The sequence below is a fragment of the Seriola aureovittata genome, chromosome 16 (genome assembly GCF_021018895.1).
Source record: "Seriola aureovittata isolate HTS-2021-v1 ecotype China chromosome 16, ASM2101889v1, whole genome shotgun sequence".
NCBI lineage: Eukaryota > Metazoa > Chordata > Actinopteri > Carangiformes > Carangidae > Seriola > Seriola aureovittata.
The window spans coordinates 15,422,476-15,442,389 of NC_079379.1; the positions used below are offsets into that span (position 1 = coordinate 15,422,476).

Genomic DNA, 19,914 nt, shown 5'->3' on the forward strand with positions numbered 1-19,914 from the left:
TACACAGTTGCAGCACAAATAACAAAGACAGGTGCCATCACAAAAGACACAAATGGGGACGAATGGTCATCTTCAGTCCGGCTTAAATTTTTTTGAGGCTGAGGTTAGAATTTATTTGTTTTATTCTTCGAGCAAAATGTCATATTTTTGTAATACGTTTCACTAAAAAGGAGGGTCAAAAAGTAGAGGTGATCAAAAAAAATCTTCAACCAATTCAGTATATCTGTAAAGCTTTGGTTTTAATACGAAACATCATATGATATTAGTGTTATTGGTATCCCAGACAACAATTTTCTGTCCTCCCACTCTTTCTCTCCCTGTGTCTCTCGCTCTCTTCCCTTTCTTTTTCATTCACACTCGCGCTTGCTATCCTCAGTGAACTACTGTTCCCATAGTTCCAGAGGTGTAAAGTGAGGCCAGCTACGGGTGCCCGGATGGCTTTGACAGTCAGGCACGTTGGAGAGGCACAGCGGAGACTAGGGCGCAAGAGAGACACAGAGCTGGAATTGCAGAGGCAGAGACGCACGGGCGCACGGTCGATTCTCGCCTCCCGCATACTGGGGAGTCCCGTGCCTGTCACCAAAACCGGAGGACAGCGCTCTAGTGCGGTTATGTCAGCACCTTAATTTGGGAGAAGACTGTTAACCAACGTCCCTGCTCCCTATTTTTGAAAATTTCCCCCCTTTTGTTTTTTTGCTTTCCCATCTTTGTGGGTGCAGATATTGATGTGAGCCAGAGGAGCGGTTTTTCCGTTGAGTCGCACGAGACGGTGGCGCGCGACGGCAGGAAGAGACAACGTTTACATTGATGTGGGAGGACTCTCTCCCTCCGAGGCGTGGAGCCCAGATGAAGGGGAAATGCTGCGCGCTGACGGCTGCAGCCGTCAAGGCAACGGCTCCGTGACCCGGGCGAGGAGAGGAGCGAAGCACCGCCACCGACAGCCGCGCGAGCCGCCAGCCCCGCCAGCCAGCGTTGACACCGCAACAGCTCCAGCAGCCAGCGCGAGCCCCCAGACTCTCTCTCTCTCTCCCTTGGTGAGTGCGCGTGCAGCGTCTTGTGTACACAACACCAAAAAAAAATTGCTTACTGTCCGCTCAGCCAGTTGTGCTGCGCACCTCTGGCTACGTTTCTTTTTGAGTTTTTCACATTAACCTCATCGGTGCCGTGAACGGAGGGAGCTCTGCATGCGTACTGCTCGTGCTGCTGGGTCATCTGGGCTTTACTGTAGGCATGCAGCGTGTGTGGTTAAGATCTAAAATGATGATGTTCAAACACACATGCACACACGCAATGTGATTGAATGTGCGCGCAATGAACCCTGTGTACCCCCGCCTGTTTTTTTAAAAAAAGATTTACAATATTCTCACCTTTTAGCCTCATTATCACTGAATATACATAGTGGAGGCAAGGCAACAGTATACAGTACCTCCCCAGGTACTGTCACACTGCTGGCACACAGGCACACACACTGCCTCATGTCTTATTTATTGGCCATCCCCAAAGATTGGCCCTGTGTATGAGTTTGATGGGACTTTTCTAAAAATGAATTTACATACCAGTGGCACATACCAGAGGTCTGACTGTGAGCCCAGCTTCTCATGATGGACAGATGTTTGCTTTACATATAAACAGGAGACAGAGAGAGTCCCGGTGAGCATCAGTCCAGCTACCGGGGTTTCCATCCCGGCAGCCCCCCTGAGCTATCAGGGCAGTTAGGCAGGACACAGCAGCAGCACATCCTGCAGTGGAAACAGGGCCGGCGTGTTGGAGAGACACGGCGTACTCATGGTGGTGATTATCAGCTCTTGTCTGTGGTTTAGCAGGGAGGGGGGGGTGGGGGGTGACAAAGGAAGAAGGAGTGCATGAGAAACTGAAAGAGAGGACAGTGAGGGAGGATGAGAGGGAGAGGGAAGTCAATGTCAGTGTCTGGGCAGTGACAGTTCGTTATTTAAGGGCCCCTCAAAGACGTGCACAGGCTGCCCTAGTGCGGGTGCTGTTGGTATGCAGAGTGATGCTCTGTCTGTCTGTCTGTCTGTCTCATACTCACACAGTCTCACTCTCACAGTCGCTAGTTGAAGAGTGAGTTCTCTTATTGGCAGGTCCACTTGAACATAATGAATAATTTCAACCCTCTGAATGCTGGAATGAAAAGGAAATGGCCTTACCTTGGCATGCAGCCGCTGTCTGTCAGACTTGTCTTGAGTGCATGGCCCTGTGTGTGTGTGTGTGTGTGTGTGTGTGTGTGTGTGTGTGTGTGTGTGTGTGTGTGTGTGTGTGTGTGTGTGTGTGTGTGTGTGACAAACAGAGAATGTGAACATATAACAGCTTAGGCCTATTGTGCCTCCTACCTGTGTGAGCGGGGCTAGTTGTCATAGCAACGGCCTTGTAGCTCCGTTGATGTTCCTCCTGTCCTCATTGGCAGGGTCAGCGCACCTAACACACCACATCTCGTCTCAAAGCTCTGTGTGTGTGTGTGTGTGTGTGTGTGTGTGTGTGTGTATGTTTGTGTGTGTATGTGTGTGTGTGTTTATGCATGCACATGTGTACTTCCAAGTGTGTGTGTATGTGTGTGCTGTGGAAGTACCTTTTGTTTGTGCCATGCTGCAGTTTGTAGGTGTGTGGGTTGGTGGCACAGACAAGTCAGAGAGTGTGCGTGTGTGTGAGAACACACATGTGTGTTGCAGTGTCACAAAGATGCACCCTGCTGATATGACAGCCGACGGCCCGACCAATCACCTGTTTTCTCTGTCTGCCTATCAGCATGTGAGGTTGCCATAGTCAGATGTCCTCTTGATATGGAGGTCGTCATGGAGATTGAGAAGACAGAATGGACACATATTCATGTATGTTGCCCACACAAATACACACACACACACACACAAACACAGACAGACGCATGAAACATTGATTGGTGCAGCATTTATGGATTTCCAATGATTTCCCGATGCTTCGAGAAGTTTTGAGTTCAGTCTGGTGCAACCTGTTGAATGGTTAAATGGTGGAAGAGTGACAGTTTATTGATGCATCAGGTATAAACCTGAAGAAGATTCTCTTGAAAGATAGAATCATTTATTGAATTTCTTTGTGGTCCTTTCATTAATCCTTTACCTGAGCTAACAGACCACACATATTCTACCACCAGACGAGCTCTAGTAATCTAAATCAGATGATATCCTACCAGAGATTGAGTCTGTTCAAACACTGATTCTCCAAAAACAATCTCAGTCTTCTCCTTACAACTACAAAACCTCTCATTTCATGCATTTGGCATCTAGCTGTGCGCAAGATTTGTCAAATGCAACAAAAACCTTTTTTTTTTAATTTTTTTTTTTTTTTGTAACTGATGTTTTGTGAAAGTCAGCCGATCACTCTGGCACTCCTCTTTGAACTCTTCACAACAGATATATTACTGCCATTCAGGAAAAGAGAATTTACACCAGTGTTGTGAATGAGTCAGGCCATTATTACTCAGCACTTGAAATGCCTCCCAAAATACACGAGTAATTGATTTTAGGGCACAGATTCACATAAACAATTCTCATCTTTTCACACTCAGAAGCTGGTTGGTTAGAGCTCAGAGCTATTAGATGATGGCTTTAAGCATAAACTGTGACATTGAGATGCAAATTATATCAATGTTTCTTTTGCCTTTTTTTTCACAAATCAGAGATGTTATACTGAATTGCAAAGTTTCCATTGTTAAAAAACAAAAACAACTTTATAGACTATAAGACCTCATATTTAATATAGAGTCGTAGGACATTTTAGGAATATTTTAAAACTTTTAATATTTTTTTTACTATGCAACGAGCTACTGGCAAAAATAATTACTTTGTCCTTGGAGTGAAGGGTACTGTCTTTTACGACTCCTATTAATCTAATCGTCACCTGAAGTGAAATAGCTTTCGCCACAGGCAGGTAAACGTGGTTCAACTCCCCCCCACACACACACACACACACACACACACACACACACACACACACACACACACAAACACACAAACACACACACACACACACACACACACACACACACAGAGGCAAACACACACAAATAAACACACACAGATGCGCCCACACACACAGCAACCATTTAGCATTAGTGTAAGCAGTGTTTGTATGCTACATTCTGTCACCTCCCACACGATACATTCATAAAACGGCTCCTCCACGCCAAAGGCACTGACTCAATAGAAGACATCTCTCCTTCCCTTTTCTCTCGCCTCCTTCCCTGTTTTAACCCCTCTGCCCCCCCATGTATCTGTCCTTTAGTCAGTCCCTTCTTCTTCTGCTTCTTTTTTTTCTTCCACTTATCACCCCCCCTCCCACCACCTTCCTGTTCCCCCATTCCCTACATGTCCTTCCTCACCTACCTCCTCATTCTCCTTGCCCCCCCCCCTCCTCCTACCACCCCAGGGGCTGGTTGCAGCCGGTTTGAGTCTGACAGTGGAGAGGAAGCTTCGACCTCTCACCTCCGGAGGATGGAGGGAGGGGAGGCAAGAGGAGAGGGATGATGGAGGGCAGTGGGGTGGAGGGGTGGGGAGCGGAGGGTGTGTGTGTGTGTGTGTGTGTGTGGGGGGGTGTAACTGCAAGAGGCGAGGGAGAGGTCAAAGAACAGGGGATTTGCGAAGAAAGAGAGAGGAGAGCTGGGGGAAGGGACAGAGAGAGAGAAAGAGAGAGACGGAGGGGTCAGGAAGGAGAAGGAGTGATAAATGAAGGGAGAGTGGCAAGATGGAAGGATGAGGAGGGAGGGATGGAGCGCGTGAGAGGATGAGAAGGAGAGAAGACAGAGTGTGAAGCTGCTGTGTACCTCCCTAACAAGCTGGACAGAATCAGCTCAATTATTAAAGAGGAGCGAGAGATGGGGAAAACACGCAGACACACAGACGTACACGCACAAAAGCATCTCTCGGTGTCTGGCACACTCAACACATACTCGCCATCTCTCTCTCTCTCTCTCTCTCACACACACACACACACACACACACACTCACACACACACATACTGTACCTCTCCGCAGATGAACATACTCACACATGTACAGTATGTCTGATATTCATGTTTCTTCATGCTCGTGCGTCAGAGTTATCTTTGTTTTTAGCGGCGTGTGAGGGTGCGTATACATGTGTCTGGGTATGTGTGTTGAAAACAGTGAGTCAGAGGATAAGCAGAGACTTGTTAGTGATTCTCCTCAACACCCCCCCACCCCCCACCCCCCTCACACACACACCCAAGTCTACCCAATTTGGCTTCAGCACTGTCTCAACATTCCAGCGCCGTGGCTTCAATGTCGTCCCATCAATATGAACAGATAATCAGAGCACTAAGGGGTCTGTATATAAATCCCCACCGTGAATATAGTTTTCACCCTCTTCCCTTCCTTTCTTCTCTCCCTCCCTTCCTCTCCTTCTCCCTCCTCCTCCTCCTCTTCCTCTCTTGCCCGTTCCACCCTTGTTTCTAGTTCTCTTTCTTCTTTCCCTTTTCCCTCCTTCTCTGAGGAAGTGTATGCCCCCAAGGGACAAAAAGATTCGCTACCTTCCAGGAGAGAAAGAGATTGTGTGTGTCTCTCTCAGTGTGTGAATGTGTGTCCTCCACATGTGTGCGTGCCAGGATGATAGTGTGTGCGCGGGAGTGAGAACACACACTTCCTGAGACAGAAAGGGAGAGAGAGGCAGGGATGAGCAAGTGAAGAGCGAGTGAGAGAGTGAACGCAGGAGGCTGTGGAGGGGGAGGAGAGAGAAAGAGATAAGAGAGAAAGACAGAGAGTAGTCGGGGAGAAGGGGGAAGATGGATGAATGCACTGCGCACTGAGTGTGTGTGTGTGTGTGTGTGTGCGTGTGTGTCTATGAGTGAGAGAGAGAGAGGAAGAGAGATGGTAGGGAGATGCAGGTAGACGGAAAGGGGACGAAAGGGTTTCTTATCCTCTCAGCAGAAGTCATAATTTCTTAGAGCGTGCACAGATGTGTGTGTGTGTGTGTGTGTGTGCGCGTGCGTTTGTGTGCATGCCTGATTGTGTTTGTGTCTGAGTGTGTTACCTCGCTCAGGCTTGAGGCCAAGAACCGGAGAGGTACAGTGGTGTAGCGTCGGTGTGTAGTGTGAGCAGCATGCGTGTGTCTGTGTGTGCTTTTTGAGAGGTGTGTATGTCGAGGCTGTGGCTGATGAGCTGTCAGTACCTACAGTTGGAATGTTCACAAGGCGGCCATTGTTGTTCAAACAGCCAGCAGCCTTCTCCTTGGCAACGGGCGCTGCAGCAGCGTCTCCCACAGCAACTGTGGAACAGGAGTATGGAGGGAGGAGGAGGAGTCAGGAAGTCAGGGCCGCAGCACAGAGGCCCCTCTCCAAAACACTGGCCTCAAGGTCTGAGTGTGTGTCGGGGCCCAAGCATCTGGTTTGTGTGTCCTCTGTGTGTGAGGTAGATATGCATGGCTATTTCTATGTGTGTCAGTAAGTGTGGTTTTTAAGTGTGTCTGTGAGTTCTTGCCAGCGTGACTACGTGGAGCGTGCATCTTTTCTTGCACTTGTGTGTTTCTGCGTGTTTGTCAGCTCAGTGTGTGCGTGTGCACCTGCGTGAACTGTAACTGGGAGTGTTTCTGTGTTTGCACCTAAGTGGTTGGTTTCATCTCCTTGTATTTGCATGTGTTTGTGTGTGTTTCAAGACGTATCCCTGTGTGTCCGTGTTTGTGTGTAATCCTGCATGCCGTTTGTGTGCGCACATGTGCACACTCCTAGCTGTTCCCAGCTGGTGCGGTTGGTCACATGACCTGACTGAGGGGCGGCCATCAGCAGAGCCAGGAAACTGCCTGCAGGAGAGTGAGAGAGGATAGAGAGTGTCAGGATGAGTTGAAGATGAGGGAGGGCTGGTGGGGAGTGGGAGCGTGTGTTGTGGGAGAGAAAGCGGAGGTGGGATGTGTGTGTGTGTGTGTGTGTGTGTGTCTGTGTGTGTGTGTGTGTGTGTGTGTGTGTGTGAGAGAGAGAACCGTGAGGAAGAGAAGTGATGTGGGGGGGGGGCTGAAGGAGAGGAAGGGGTAATACAGTCCTCCTTGACTTAAAATAACTACACCATGTAGGTTCCTGCAGAAACAACAGTCAGATAGTAAGACAGTCAGAGGGGTGGGGGGTCCTGGTTATGTGTTGTCTAGTGTTTGGAGCTACTTCTGCGGTCCCCTGTGTGCATCCTTGGCAGATCCGCCACTGTATCTGGTCCGTGTGAAGTCTGTTTACGTTAGATGTGTGTCTGCGTGTCTGAACGTCTGTCTGTCTTTTTGTTTGTCTGCACATATGGTTTATGCGTTGGTCTCTGTTCATTTATATGCTTTGTGTGTGTGTTTGTTGCATGTGTGTGTGTGTGTATATGCGTGCACGTGCTTGCTCTTGGCAGGAGATACAGCGCGCACACTGATGATGGAGATCATTAGGAATTTCCTGCAGCTGGGGAGGTGGTGGTTTTTCTTTTTTTGGAGGGGGGCAGTAGGATTGGGTGGGATATGAGTGGGTGAGAACAAGAGGAGAGGTCAAAGGGAAGGAGAGTGAGAGTGTGTGGGTGGGTGGGTCTGGGGCGGGGGGTCTGTATGTGAGTATGCTTGTTGGACTGTCTCCGCTTGAGTGACATGTGTGTGCATGGAGCTGCAGCCCACCAAAGCCCAAAGTTCACCTCTGTTGTGAGGGGTTGTTTTAGGTATTTTGTGTGCAGGCGCGTCGGCCACAGTAGTGCAATAAGTGTGTATAACATTCCTCACCTCCTTTTGCACACTTACCCACACCTCAAGCTCCCAAACAACCCAGGTCTGTTGATTGGAAGAGTTTGGATTGGGACTGTTACTGCTTGTTGAGCTGCAATCCACTGTGGTTAAGAGAAGACCTTCTAACTTCAATTTCATTGTTTTTCTTCTCATTTGGTTGATGTAAAACTTTCCACAGTTCAGCCGAGTGTTGGGTAAATATTGAAATCTTTTACCCACAGTGGGAATAAAAATACTGCCTTAAAATCCATCACGTCAACATCATTTTAAGATTATGTCTAGGTTGTGCTCGTGTTAAATGGAGGTTGTTCGTGTGTTTCTGTGATGTGGCTGAAATTAAATAAAGGAGTTTTTTTCAATTCTAAAGACGATGTGAAATTACATCAATATGCATTAGAACTACATTTCCATTTAATCTGCTTTTTTTTTTTTTTTTTTTTTTTTACATATAATGCACCACACTCAGAGGCCTATTCGTAGTAGTAGGCCTACTATTTAATATGATCACTACACACAGGCAGTGTTTGCACTTCATCAACCACTCTAAAGTGATGCTTTGTTAATATTATATAATGTGTGATGTTTCATTGACAAAGTCAGACTGATGTTTGCCATCTGGAATACAACATGACACACTTCTTTTCCTCACCATTTCCCACTGAACACATCTCAAGAATGACTCGAAAACAGTTTGTCATCAAGTTGTCTAACAGTTTGGTTCATTGTCTTTCGTGTTATTTTCCTCATTATTCTTTTGACTGATGTTTTTCTGTCTGTAGAAGTTGTGTGTTGTCATGTGTGTTATATGGAGCTATGAGGCTGATGGAGCTGCAGGTCGAGGTTGCATCAGGGTTGAGGTGGTGTGGGGGAACGAGAGGCTGACAGTAGCTGAGTTTCTGCGTGGTGTCACTCAGTCTCTGTGGACCCCCTGACCCACTTCCCCCTCCCCACCTCTCTCTCTCTCCTGGCCTCACATACACTTTCTCCACCCCCCCCCCACCCCCTCCTCTTCTTATCTGTCTAAACCTCTCTGTGGAGCTCCCCCTCCTCCCCTCACCACCTCTCTCTCTCACTACCTTTCTCTCTTTCTCTCTCCCCTCTGTGTCCCCCTCCCTTACACCCCCCCATGCTGTTTCGGTGCTGCTGCCTGTCTCTTAGCAACAACTGCACACCCGTTAGAGCTCAGTGAGTGCTTTTACAAACACACCCAGGAAGACACACTCATACACGCGCACATTCACAAACACACACATGCATGCGCGCACACATCCACACTCACACACACACATACACACACACAGACACACACACACACACACACACACACAAACACACACACACACACACACACACACACACACACACACACACACACACACACACACACACACACACACACACACACACACACACACACACACACACAGGGTCTAGTTCCTCATTGAGGGTTGCTGCTGGCAGGCCTGTGAGTCTGCAAGCCTTTGTGGCAGTGAGATAGATGGGAAGAGAATAGATATGCTGTACAGCTACCATGTACAGAATGATTGTTCCTCTCAGACTATGCACAACAGGGCAACTGCCCAAACTGGAAAATGACAGGTTCTAGTCTCTGATTTCACACTGGCATGTGCGCACATACACTCTCTGGCATGTTGTGTTGTTGTTGCCTTTCCTGCAAGCGCACAATAAGCACCAAAAACTTTTATGAGCAGATGAAAAATGTACAGTATCAAACATTTTCAAACAATATCATTCATATGAGAGCTGCTCTTTGTGAAACACATTCAACAGATCATCATGTGGGAGCCGTGCACACCATCGGCTGTTTTCACACAGACAATACTACGCCACTGTGTGTTCCAAAGCCCCAGAGCCATTCACAGTAAAATGCACCAAAACGCATTTGCTACGTATGACAGTGAATATATTGGAATGGCGACTGATGGATGCCAGGAGTATTTGCTTAAACAATGTGGGATAGTGGGAGTGTTTGATAGGCTGGCATCTAAGCCCTGTCAGGATGCCCCCCGCAGAGCACAGTAGAGGGATATTTGCATGTGTGTCTTTGTTTTGTGTGTGATCGTGCATGACTATACATGTGTGCGTGTGTGTGTGATATGTATGTCTTTATGTGCAAATCGATGTGTGAGTGTGTGGGAGGATGAAGCTGTGGGGGCATATTTGCATGTGTCTTTGTGTGTTGGTTTGTGTCGCTGTGTGTGTGTGAGTGACAGTGCGTGCATGTATGTGTAAGCACATGTGCAGCAATGTTTAATTAAAGCATGTGTTCTTCTCCTTCTCTCACACACCGGTCAGATGGAGCCTTAATTAATGAATGCTGTTAATTAGACGAGAGAGGAAGTGAGAACGAGAATAGGAGAGAAGAGAGGGAGGGAGAGAGGGAGGTGGGGAGACAGCACTGGGCATGGGAGGGAATGGGTGATGGGGTTAAAGAAACTATGTGTAGTGTGTGTGTGTGTGTGTGTGTGTGTGTGTTCATCTCCATGTTTGTCTGTCCCAGTTGTGTCATTCCTCAGAGCAGCAGAACGTTGAGGTTGCTCTGCTCCATGTGTTCAGCCCCAAACTCTGCTACAGCAAAACTCCCACTCCTCCTCCTCCTCTTCCTCTTCTGCTTCCTCCTCCTCTACTTCTCCCTCCTCTTGCCTCTTTCAACTTTTTCTCCCTCATACCTAAAATCTGTCTGCCTCAGACTATCCGACCACTTATCATCCTTCCCCTGTCTCGATCACGTCTTTCACCTCCCTGTACTTCTTGTCTCTTGCCTTTTCTCATACTTTCTCACCAATTCACTCAGTCATTCTAGTGTCTCTCGCCCCCTCCGCTCCCTGTTCCCCCTCTTTCTCTTTCTCTCTCACTCTCTCTGTCCTTCTCCCACCCTCCTAATCAGAGCCATATGTTGGAGAGAGAGGCAGAGAGATCTGACGATGGACAGGATTGTGTTGTATGTGGAGAGTGTGGTGCCGTGCTGGAGCCAGCCGTGCGCGTATGTGCGTGCAACAGTGGCACGCATGCTTGCATTTGTGTTTGAATGTGTGCACGCATCCAGTCACATGCGAGTCTGATAGCACGTGTGGTCCAGATTTCATAAGATTTCTTTCTCTTCTGGCTGTCTGTACTTGCAGTTCTCCTCTGCTCTGGGTTTCTATAATCCTCCAGTCGTTCCTGTCTTTCTGTCACCTTCATCTCTCCATCCTCTTAACACCTCTCTATTCATCACCTCTCTGCTTCCCCCTGGTGGCTGCGATTATTCACACATTCTCATTCTTCTTGTACCCTCCAAGTCTAATGCTTTGTAATGCATTTGAATAGTTTTGGTGAAATGGGGCATGCAGTGTGTGTGTGTGTGTGTGTCAGTGTGTGTGTGTGTGCCCCTGCTCAATTGTTTATTGTAATTTCTGGATTTTTACAACATGTGCATCTGTTCACTCAAATATGGTGAGAGTGAAAAACGTCGCAAAACTCTCTCAGTTCCCATACACAATACACCATTCTGTGAGTCTGGCCATCATCATGTAGTTATGATCAACAGCATGTGTGAAAATCCAACAGAAGAGTGTAAAGTTGCTCTGCCTTACATGTGCACCTACAATCTGCTGGTACACAGCAAAACGAAACACTAACGACAATTAGACTTTAAAATTTCATATTGCAAGTCATCTTCCAAAATAATTGCGTCTGATGTGAGATGGTGCAGCGCTTACCAAAATACTGATTCTAGTCTGGTCTGATGCGTGCTGTGACATCATGTACTAATCTCTTATTCTTTCTGCTCCACCCTCCTCCACACTCCTTTCTTTTCCTTTATTTTTTTCCCACTTACCCTGTCTCCCACCTCCGTCAACTCTCTGTCCCTTCCTCTGTCTGTCTGTCTGCCTGTCTGTCTGCCTGTCTGTCTGTCTGTCTGTTTCTCTCTTTCTCTCACTCTAGCAACCATGGGCAAAAGACAGGAGCAGAGGGGAGAGGGAGAAGTATGTGAGCTCTCCACTGCAGTATTGATGACCCAATGATCCCCTGCAGAACAGAGCCAGTCAGGCAGACAGAGTGAGGCTCAACTCAGAATCAAAATCAGAATCAGCGCCACAACCATTCAGTAAAAGCAACCAACTGAGTAGAATATGAATGGTAAATGTAACCTAATGTTGTAATGCTGCTGTGTGGGTGGCACAGTTAATAGAGTAGAGTGCATTACAGATTAGGTTTATGGCCCATTGCCAAAAATGTTGACGATTCCATCACACAACCGCAATTCCATCTGTGCTGCAAATGTTTGATTTTAATTTGTACAGTATGTTTGATGCCTTACAATGACCAATATATTAAGCGGCAAGGAGTTAAGATTAAATGTATTAAATACAACAAAGGAGATGTTAAATTTGTGGACTTAGTATCCAGTTGATAATATTACTTTTATCTCTGTCCTTAGGTCCTTGAGTCTTCTTGCTAGCTGTTAGAGGAAGACAGCTACAAAGAAGAAACATTTACATACAGCAGAAAACATCTTTTTCCTCCCTCACTACCAGCGAGACCATACACTGAATGAGTGGCTTGTCAGATCAGCTATTTTCAGGCCAATCTGGGGCTCCAGTGGGCTGTGGTGGGGACCAGGCAGAGGAAAAAGGGTGCGTTGGAGGGCTGGAGGAGCTGGAACGGCCCGAGCTCTGGACCAGGGAGCTTGGGTTCCAGGCGGAGTCCCAAGATCCCTCCAACGATGGACTGGCACCGGTGACCTCCGACCACTTTCCCCCTTCCTCTCCTTCTGCCCTGGCCAACGGCCTCCACCTACAGAGAAGACTGGGGCACAACACCTGCCGGCGGAGGCAGACGGAGACTCACACTACAGCCGAGACACATACATTCGCAGAGACATTTAGAAACATGCAGACGCACATAGACCCAGATGTGCATGCGCAGGCTGTTTCACACGCACACATGGATAATTGTGGACACATGGATATCAATGCACATACGGGTTCTGTTGGGCCAGAACACTCCAGAACTCTCACGCCAGAGGCCATACACACAACCTCACCTCAACCCCTGTCTTTGGCACTCGGGAATCATCCTTCCTCCACCAATCAGCTCGCAGCCCCTATCCTCACACCAGAGACAGACATGCCCTCAACCTTTTGTCCAGTTCCTATTGGTCCAAACACAAACCCAGGCTCCTCTCCTCTTCCTGTGGAGGCTGAGAAGAAGTATGCACTCCGCAGCTCTGGACGTCCCCGCTTCCCCTGTCACCTGCGCAAATCCTCACGCCTCCGCCGAAGCATAGAGGATGGGGAGAAGAGAGCAGTGAGGGAGAGGGGAGGAGAGGAGGTGGATGAAGTAATAGAGGAGAAGATCTGGAGGGTTAAAGAAGAGGAAGTGGCGGTTGGCGAGAAGGAAGATCATAAGCCTGTTGAAGCTGTTCTCCCCACGGCTCCCTGCCCTACAGACGTCGCTCTTGCTCTAACTGTACCCAAACCTGTCCCTAAAGCTACACCTAAACCTGGGCCCAGACTTGGGCATAAACCTGGACCTAAATCCAGGTCTAGGCCCGCGCCAAAATCTGTCCAAAAAGCAGCTCCTAAAAGTGTCATGAAACAGCGTCAGGCAGCGCAGTCCATTCATCATCGTGTTACCCCTCATCACGCATTTGTGAACACGTCCACCATCCCTGCATCTCTGCTGAATGTGAAGGAGGAACCTGTTGCAGAGTCAGGGGTATCTGCTCCCAATAACCGGAAATGTGGACGTTATGTTGGTGTAAGTTCATTAATTGTTACATGTCACTGTGCTTACTCATAATACATTATACAATATTATATCATGTATGAAATAATTTTCAGTTACATATGTTTTATGTTGGTCTCTGCTTTACAGGTGAGGAAGATTGTTGTCAAGGTGGCTCGCATTCCTGTCAGTCTTAGTCGCCGACAGAAGAGCTACAAGATTTCCAATTTGGAGACAGTTACAGGCACAGAGAAAGGCAATGATGGCGGACTGGAGGGCTCGGAGGCAGTTCGAGAGCCGACCGCACTTCTCCGCATGAAGAACAATGGGAAGAGTGTTATGGTGATGTTCCCTCCTGGAGAGCTGCCTGTTATTCTCAAACGCAGGCGGGGACGGCCACCTAAACAGCCTCTGCCAGGAATACCCGGAGAGCCTCCGAATCCCAGCAGTGCCAGTGGTAATGGAGACCAGCCCAAAAAGCCCCGGAGGCGTCGTCGGACTAAACTCCCTTCTCCTTATCCATCTTATGTTAATGATACTAATGATGTGAAAACAGAGTATGGGGACGTTCTGTCTAAACTGGCTTTTTTAAACCGTCAGCCCCCTGCCACTGGCCGCTGCTCTCCCCCTCGATGCTGGACCCCCAGTGAGCCAGAAAGCTTTCATGCCCCCTTGGAAAACCCTGGAATATCCACCCTACTCCATCGGCTAACTGGGTTTAGACGCCCACGCGGTGGCAGAGGAGGGGGCCTTGGAAGAGGTGGAGGAGCAGCAGGGGGGATTGGGGGCAGTGAGCGCAATAAGAGCACCTTCAGTGACTTCTTTGAATCCATCGGCAAGAAGCGGAAACTGAGCCCTCTGTCTGACCATGGATTACCTAGGAAAAGGGGAAAGGGGGTGGGTGGAGGCGGGGTTGGACGGGGAGGGGGTATCGTAGGAACTGAGCCTGGGGGAGAGAAAATAGTCAGGAAAAGACGTATGAGAAAAAATGGTGCATTTAAAGGAGAAGGAGTTTCCATGGGGCAAGACTGGCCCAATGGGGCAGGTGGTTGGGGAGAGGAGGGGGGTATTGAAAAGGAGAAAGGTCTGGCTGGGTTTCAGCTCTGTGGATCTCCAAGAGGGGGCTTTTCTTCCTGTGAGGTTGGAAGGGGGGGTGCCTACAGCAGTCTAGGAGGAAGCAGAGGGGTTGGGCCAGTTGGGGAAGACTCACAAGGCCTGTTTGCTGGATATTTCCGGTCACTGCTCGACTCCGATGATTCATCAGACCTGTTGGACATGTCCTCCTCTCAGTCAGATCCCCGCAAAGCTTCATCCACCCCTGGTTATGAGCCATCCAGCCCAGCTGCCGGGCACAGCTGGTCCCCTGCATTCTCCAAGTGGTGCTCCAAGGGTGCAAGTTCTGTAGTAGAGGGTTCAGCCCAAACACATTGCTCCTCGGCCAGGCCACCGTACAGCTATGGCAGCCTGGCCCAAACATCGCCCACCACCTCTACCTATCTCAAGTCCACTCCTCCATCTCTCTCACACTCTCCCAGCTCCCCCCATCCTGCCTCTTATGGCCACTACTCCTCTGGCTACTCCTCCTCTTCTCCTGCAGTGTCACAGAGATCCTCAGACTGCAGCTTTGCATACGGGTCTGGACACAGCAGTGGAAAGGCCACCCCTGTTGGCCAGATTGGTTACTCTAGCTACCAGGCAGCAGCCAAGCGGGGCTTTTGTGGATACCCTGCAGCAGGTCATTCCTCCATGCGGGGGGAGTCAACAGGACCCACATCACCTGGAGGAGGGTACATGGCTGTGGCCAAAGGCAGCCAGTTCAGCTCCTCCTCCCCAGAAGGATACAAACAGTACAACTCCAATCAGTGGAGCTTCAGGTAAATCACTTGTCACTCAATAACTAATTTTATGAATTCAAGATATTTCTGAGTTGTTTTTTCACACAAAATCTCACTTGGTATGAAAGATTTTTAAATGAATATGGGATTAAATGTTTTCTTCCATTAAATAGAGAAGTACAAACTAATAAAAGTCAGACCATGGCAGGATCAAAGTGATTAGATTTGCTTAATATAAATGTTTCACTCCAGCACTTCATTTTCAATTTTACCCTGTCCACCGTGTGCCAATTAACAGTCAATACCTGACATTAGTTAACTCAGGGCTAAAATGTGCACTGTGGTTATCCATAGGAATACATAATCAGAACCCGCATTGAGAGTTTTCTCTTCAGGGTCCTATTACTGACTGCTGGAGCTGCAACAAAGAGCAGTTGAAACTGAACTATTTCTCAAATATAGACATATTGCTGAAGTCATGTTTGTATGTTTTTATCATTTTTGTTGCTCTTTTTGTGTTTTTCTTTTCTTCAGACAAGGTTATGGCGGCTGGTCAACGGACAGCTTTGGGACTCAGTATCATGGCTACAGTGAATATGGCTCCAACGAGTCCAAAGACATCTTGGATATCTCGAATTACACCCCCCAGAAAGCCAAGCGACAACCTTTTCCTGAAAGTTTATCAGAATCCTCTTCTGACTCTTCACATCTTGGCTCTGTAGCCACTGGCAGTGGACCGAGCTCCGCAGGTGGCACATATAAGCTGAACGAGGCTGCTTCTGTTAGTGCAGAGGGGGGTCAGTCAAGTCTGTCCAGCCTGGAGAAATTGATGATGGATTGGCATGAGAGTGCTTCGGGACCCTCCTATAACTGGAGCCAGAGCGTCCTCTTCCAGGGCGGGGGGACCAGCAAACCTGGCCGCGGTCGCAGGAAACGGACTGAAGCACAATCAGAAAAAGAGGGGGGTTCTGCGTTACACTCTGATTCCCCATCCAGTCCCTCACCAACGCCCACTCCAGGACCTAAACGGGGAGGGGTTGGTGGACGGGGCAGAGGGTCTAGAGGAGGCAGAGGGGGGTTATCTCCTTGTCAGAGAGAGCGGCCATCAGGAGCTAAAGGCAGGGGCAAGGCTGTCTCTACATCAGGAGCAGGAGTAGTAGTGTCTGCTGGAGGTCCAGAGGGGTCTGGGCTGTTCCAGGAGGTGCTGGACTATTACAGCGGAGACAGTAGTAGCCTCTCTCCCCTGGCCACTCCCAATCCTGCACCACCCTCCAGCTACCTCCAGGACCCCTGTGAGTACCCCTCCCCTTATTCTGCCCACCCTTCTACACCTTCCTCTGAAGAGCGATATCCAGCCTTATACCCTGGAGAGTCCTCCTCTTCCCTCTCACCCAGTGTCTCATCTCCCCCTTACCCTCCCAAGCCCACCCCTCCTCCGCCCCAGTCCTATCACCCAGTCCCATCCAGGACCTTCTCCCCTTCCTGCTCTCCCTCACCACGAGTAACACCCCACTGCGGCACTGCACTGAGTCCCTCACATCGCCCGCCTCCAAAAGACCCCCAGTTCTCGCAGTATGACTCCCCCAGCTACTGCAGCTCCCCCTACTGGTACGGACAGACATCGCACAGCGGCAGCCCCAGCCCACACTCACACAGCACACACTCAAATACAGCCGTGCACACACACAGCAACCCGCACACAAGTCCTCATGGAAACGCACATGGCAATCCACTCGCTAGCCCAAACGCAAACACACACTCACACACACATATAACCCCGACTCCCCACGACACACACCATCACAACACACAGCCTCACGCAAACCTGAGCTCACACACCAACACCCATCCCACCTCACATCTCCAAAGCAACCCCCTCACCCACTCAAACCCTCACACCAACAATCAGCCCCTCCACAATGCACACACCAACCCCAACACTCATCTCCCCTCCCACACACACTCCAACCCCAGCCCCAGCCTCCTCTCCCACTCAACGCCTGTGCTTTACGAGGAGCGCAGCCCTCCCTCCACCATGACTGCCCACAAGCGGGATCTGACCCCCCACGCCATGAGCACAGGCCTTTGCCAGGGTCCCCTGCCTCACTCCCCATTCCCCAAACCTCCCCTCGACTCCTCGCCCCATCAGGAGGACACTAGCGGCTTCTCCCTGTCCCACCAATCCTACCAGGGCATGGGACACCGCTACCCCTCCCAGGTGGCTCAGGGAGGTGGGGTGCTGTGCCAGCTCCTGGACCCAGCCAATGATGACAGCTTCAGCGTCACCAGCCTGTAACAGCAGGTGAGTGTATTTAACCTTCATACAACCAATAAGGCCGACATTTCTAGAGGAGTGTTTGATTAATGAGGATGAAGTTGCCAAGTGTTTTGAAAGTATTTCATTACTTGATATTTAATTGGATGACGAAGCACTATTAGTAGTTGTGATTAATAAATGAATAGCTAATATAAACATAACAGTTAATTTTTTTTTATCAGATTTACAAAAAAGCTTTATCTAATTAGTATATAGAAAGGTCAGGTTAAAAAAATGCTTTTGCAAGACTCCATTTTCAAGGTAGATTTGAATGTGTTTTATAGTAGCCTGTGTCTCAGAATACTGTATGTTCAAGAGTGCAACAGCAGCAGCACCACAGTGTACACATATGTACTACATTGCTTTTAGAACCACATCAAACACTGAAGATGTGTTTACAAGGACCTATTAAGCTTTACCACTGTCAAAAATATCACACTCTCATATATTACTCTCTTTCCCTTCATCTCTTTCTCTCTCCCTTTGTTTTTCTTTCAGGTGCATTCAATCCAAGCTTTTACAGATTTGCAAACATTTTTTTTGTTAAGGAGACTTCTTTGTGAGAGACTGTGAAATGAAGGGTGAGAATTTAGCTGCCAGCTTTGGACAGTAAAGCTTTAATTCTCCAGCACTGACAATCAAAATCAACCGCAACTTAAACACCCGAGCATGTACACACACACACACACACACACACACACACACACACACACACACACACACACGCATGTGCAGATGAATTCACTACCTAAACCTGAACACATAAAATCATACGTGTACACACTCACTCACACTCTACGCTGGAACGAGGGACTGGCAAAGAGGAGCTGACAGATGAATACCAGACGCTGGCGGACAGAGACAAATCTATTTCCTCATTCTGTTGAGTCCTGCTGTGACACATAGAGGACTCTGTTTCCCAGAAGTCTGTATCTCACCAAATCTTTCTGGTGTTGTTCTGTACATCTGCAATATGGACAAACTAGGATCACAATGCTCTATCTCTCTTTCTGTTTCTTTTCTCTGTCCTCTCTCAACTCCCCTTCTTTGCTAAACCAGCAACCGTGTTCTGCACTCGACTCGCCAACACTGCATTTCTGTCTTGTGCTCTAACCTGAACCGCATCTGAGCCCAAATCAACTTTTTAAATACCATGAGCCTTGCAAATGTCCCGCTCTGTGCACTCCTTGTGTCGTGTCCCATAAGAGAAAAGTGGACTAAACCAGTTTCTGCTCTTGAAATACCAGCATCTGTACATATGACTCCAGCTCCAAGCCAGGGGGCCCCCTCTTCACTCTGAAGGTCCGTCATCAACATGCCCTCCTCAGCGTTCTGCCATGGTTTCTCTGCTCTGGGGGGGTAGGTGGGTGGGTGTGGGGGGGATTGCAGCATGGAGACTCAACATCCTGTGTTTTGCTGTTTTAACTACAAGGGAAAGAGACATTGAAATCACACAATGGCCCCAAAGAGACTCTTGTTTTCTGTGTGCAAATGTGAGACAGAGGAGGTTGTGTTTGCGTGATGCATGTATTTGTGTGTATGTGTGCCTATATGTGCGTGTGTGTGAGTATGCGTGCGTGCCTATGGGGTCAAAAGGAGTGAAGCTCCCCAGACACCAAAGTCTTGGCGGGGCCTCATTCTTTCTTTCACTCTCTCCCTTCTTTTTTCTGTGGTCTTGTGTTGTTTGGTGGTTTTTGTGATGAAAAAAATTGTATATCTGTCTGTTACATATCATGTATGTATCTGAGGTGCAAAATATTTAAATACACATTCTGTTCTTGCCATTGGTAATCCTGTCTATAGCATCCTGCTTCTTTAAGGGATTAAGGGAGGTGTGAGCATGTTTGTGTGTGTGTGTGTGTGTGTGTGTGTGTGTGTGTGTGTGTGTGTGTGTGTGAGTATGTGTGTGTGTGTGTGAGTATGTGTGTGCATGTGCGTGTGTGCGCTTTTTAGAGCCTCCCTGAGTATTGGGCTTTGCCCAGGCTGTCTGGGACTGTGAGCGAGTGAGTTCAGTCAAGGACACAATTCGACAGGGAGTGAAAGGGAGGGGAGGAGAGGAATGGATGGCGGGGAGAGCAGGGGAGGATGTGTTGGAGGGGAAAGAAGGAAACCAGACTGAGGAAATCAGAAAAGAGTGTCAGAGAGGTTTTAAAGCCACTGAAACAAAATGCACAAAAATGTACTGTTGCAAAATACCTCTTCCAAATAAGGCAATGTACTAAAGCACAGCGTAAAGGCCGGTGGTAGCAGAGAGCTGACGGGAAGGGACCCATGCATGTCCTCACAGGG

The 19,914-nt window shown here is 48.5% G+C and overlaps 1 protein-coding gene across 5 annotated transcripts; it reads left to right on the forward strand.

Moving 5' to 3' along the window:
* Positions 1-75: 75 nt before the first annotated feature.
* On the forward strand, positions 76-19,407 carry ahdc1 (AT hook, DNA binding motif, containing 1). 5 transcript variants are annotated; one of them, XM_056400015.1, is made up of 7 exons: positions 76-1,034; positions 2,761-2,843; positions 11,689-11,883; positions 12,185-13,506; positions 13,624-15,347; positions 15,843-17,610; positions 18,124-19,407. In XM_056400015.1, exons 4-6 carry the CDS (start codon positions 12,298-12,300, stop codon positions 17,602-17,604), a joined length of 4,695 nt encoding a protein of 1,564 aa, XP_056255990.1. In that variant the 5' UTR covers positions 76-1,034; positions 2,761-2,843; positions 11,689-11,883; positions 12,185-12,297; the 3' UTR covers positions 17,605-17,610; positions 18,124-19,407. The 5 variants fall into 5 exon arrangements, with proteins under 5 accessions (XP_056255990.1, XP_056255993.1, XP_056255989.1 ...); XM_056400018.1 differs by having other exon boundaries at positions 11,689-11,802; XM_056400014.1 differs by lacking the exon at positions 2,761-2,843.
* The last annotated feature ends 507 nt before the right edge of the window (positions 19,408-19,914 follow it).

Excerpts from the sequence above, each read along its gene's own strand:
- ahdc1 (XM_056400015.1), top strand. The coding sequence starts at position 12,298 with ATGAGTGGCTTGTCAGATCAGCTATTTTCAGGCCAATCTGGGGCTCCA. Across the intron at positions 13,507-13,623 it reads AATGTGGACGTTATGTTGGT|GTGAGGAAGATTGTTGTCAA; the intron begins GTAAGTTCATTA and ends TCTGCTTTACAG. Across the intron at positions 15,348-15,842 it reads TCCAATCAGTGGAGCTTCAG|ACAAGGTTATGGCGGCTGGT; the intron begins GTAAATCACTTG and ends TCTTTTCTTCAG.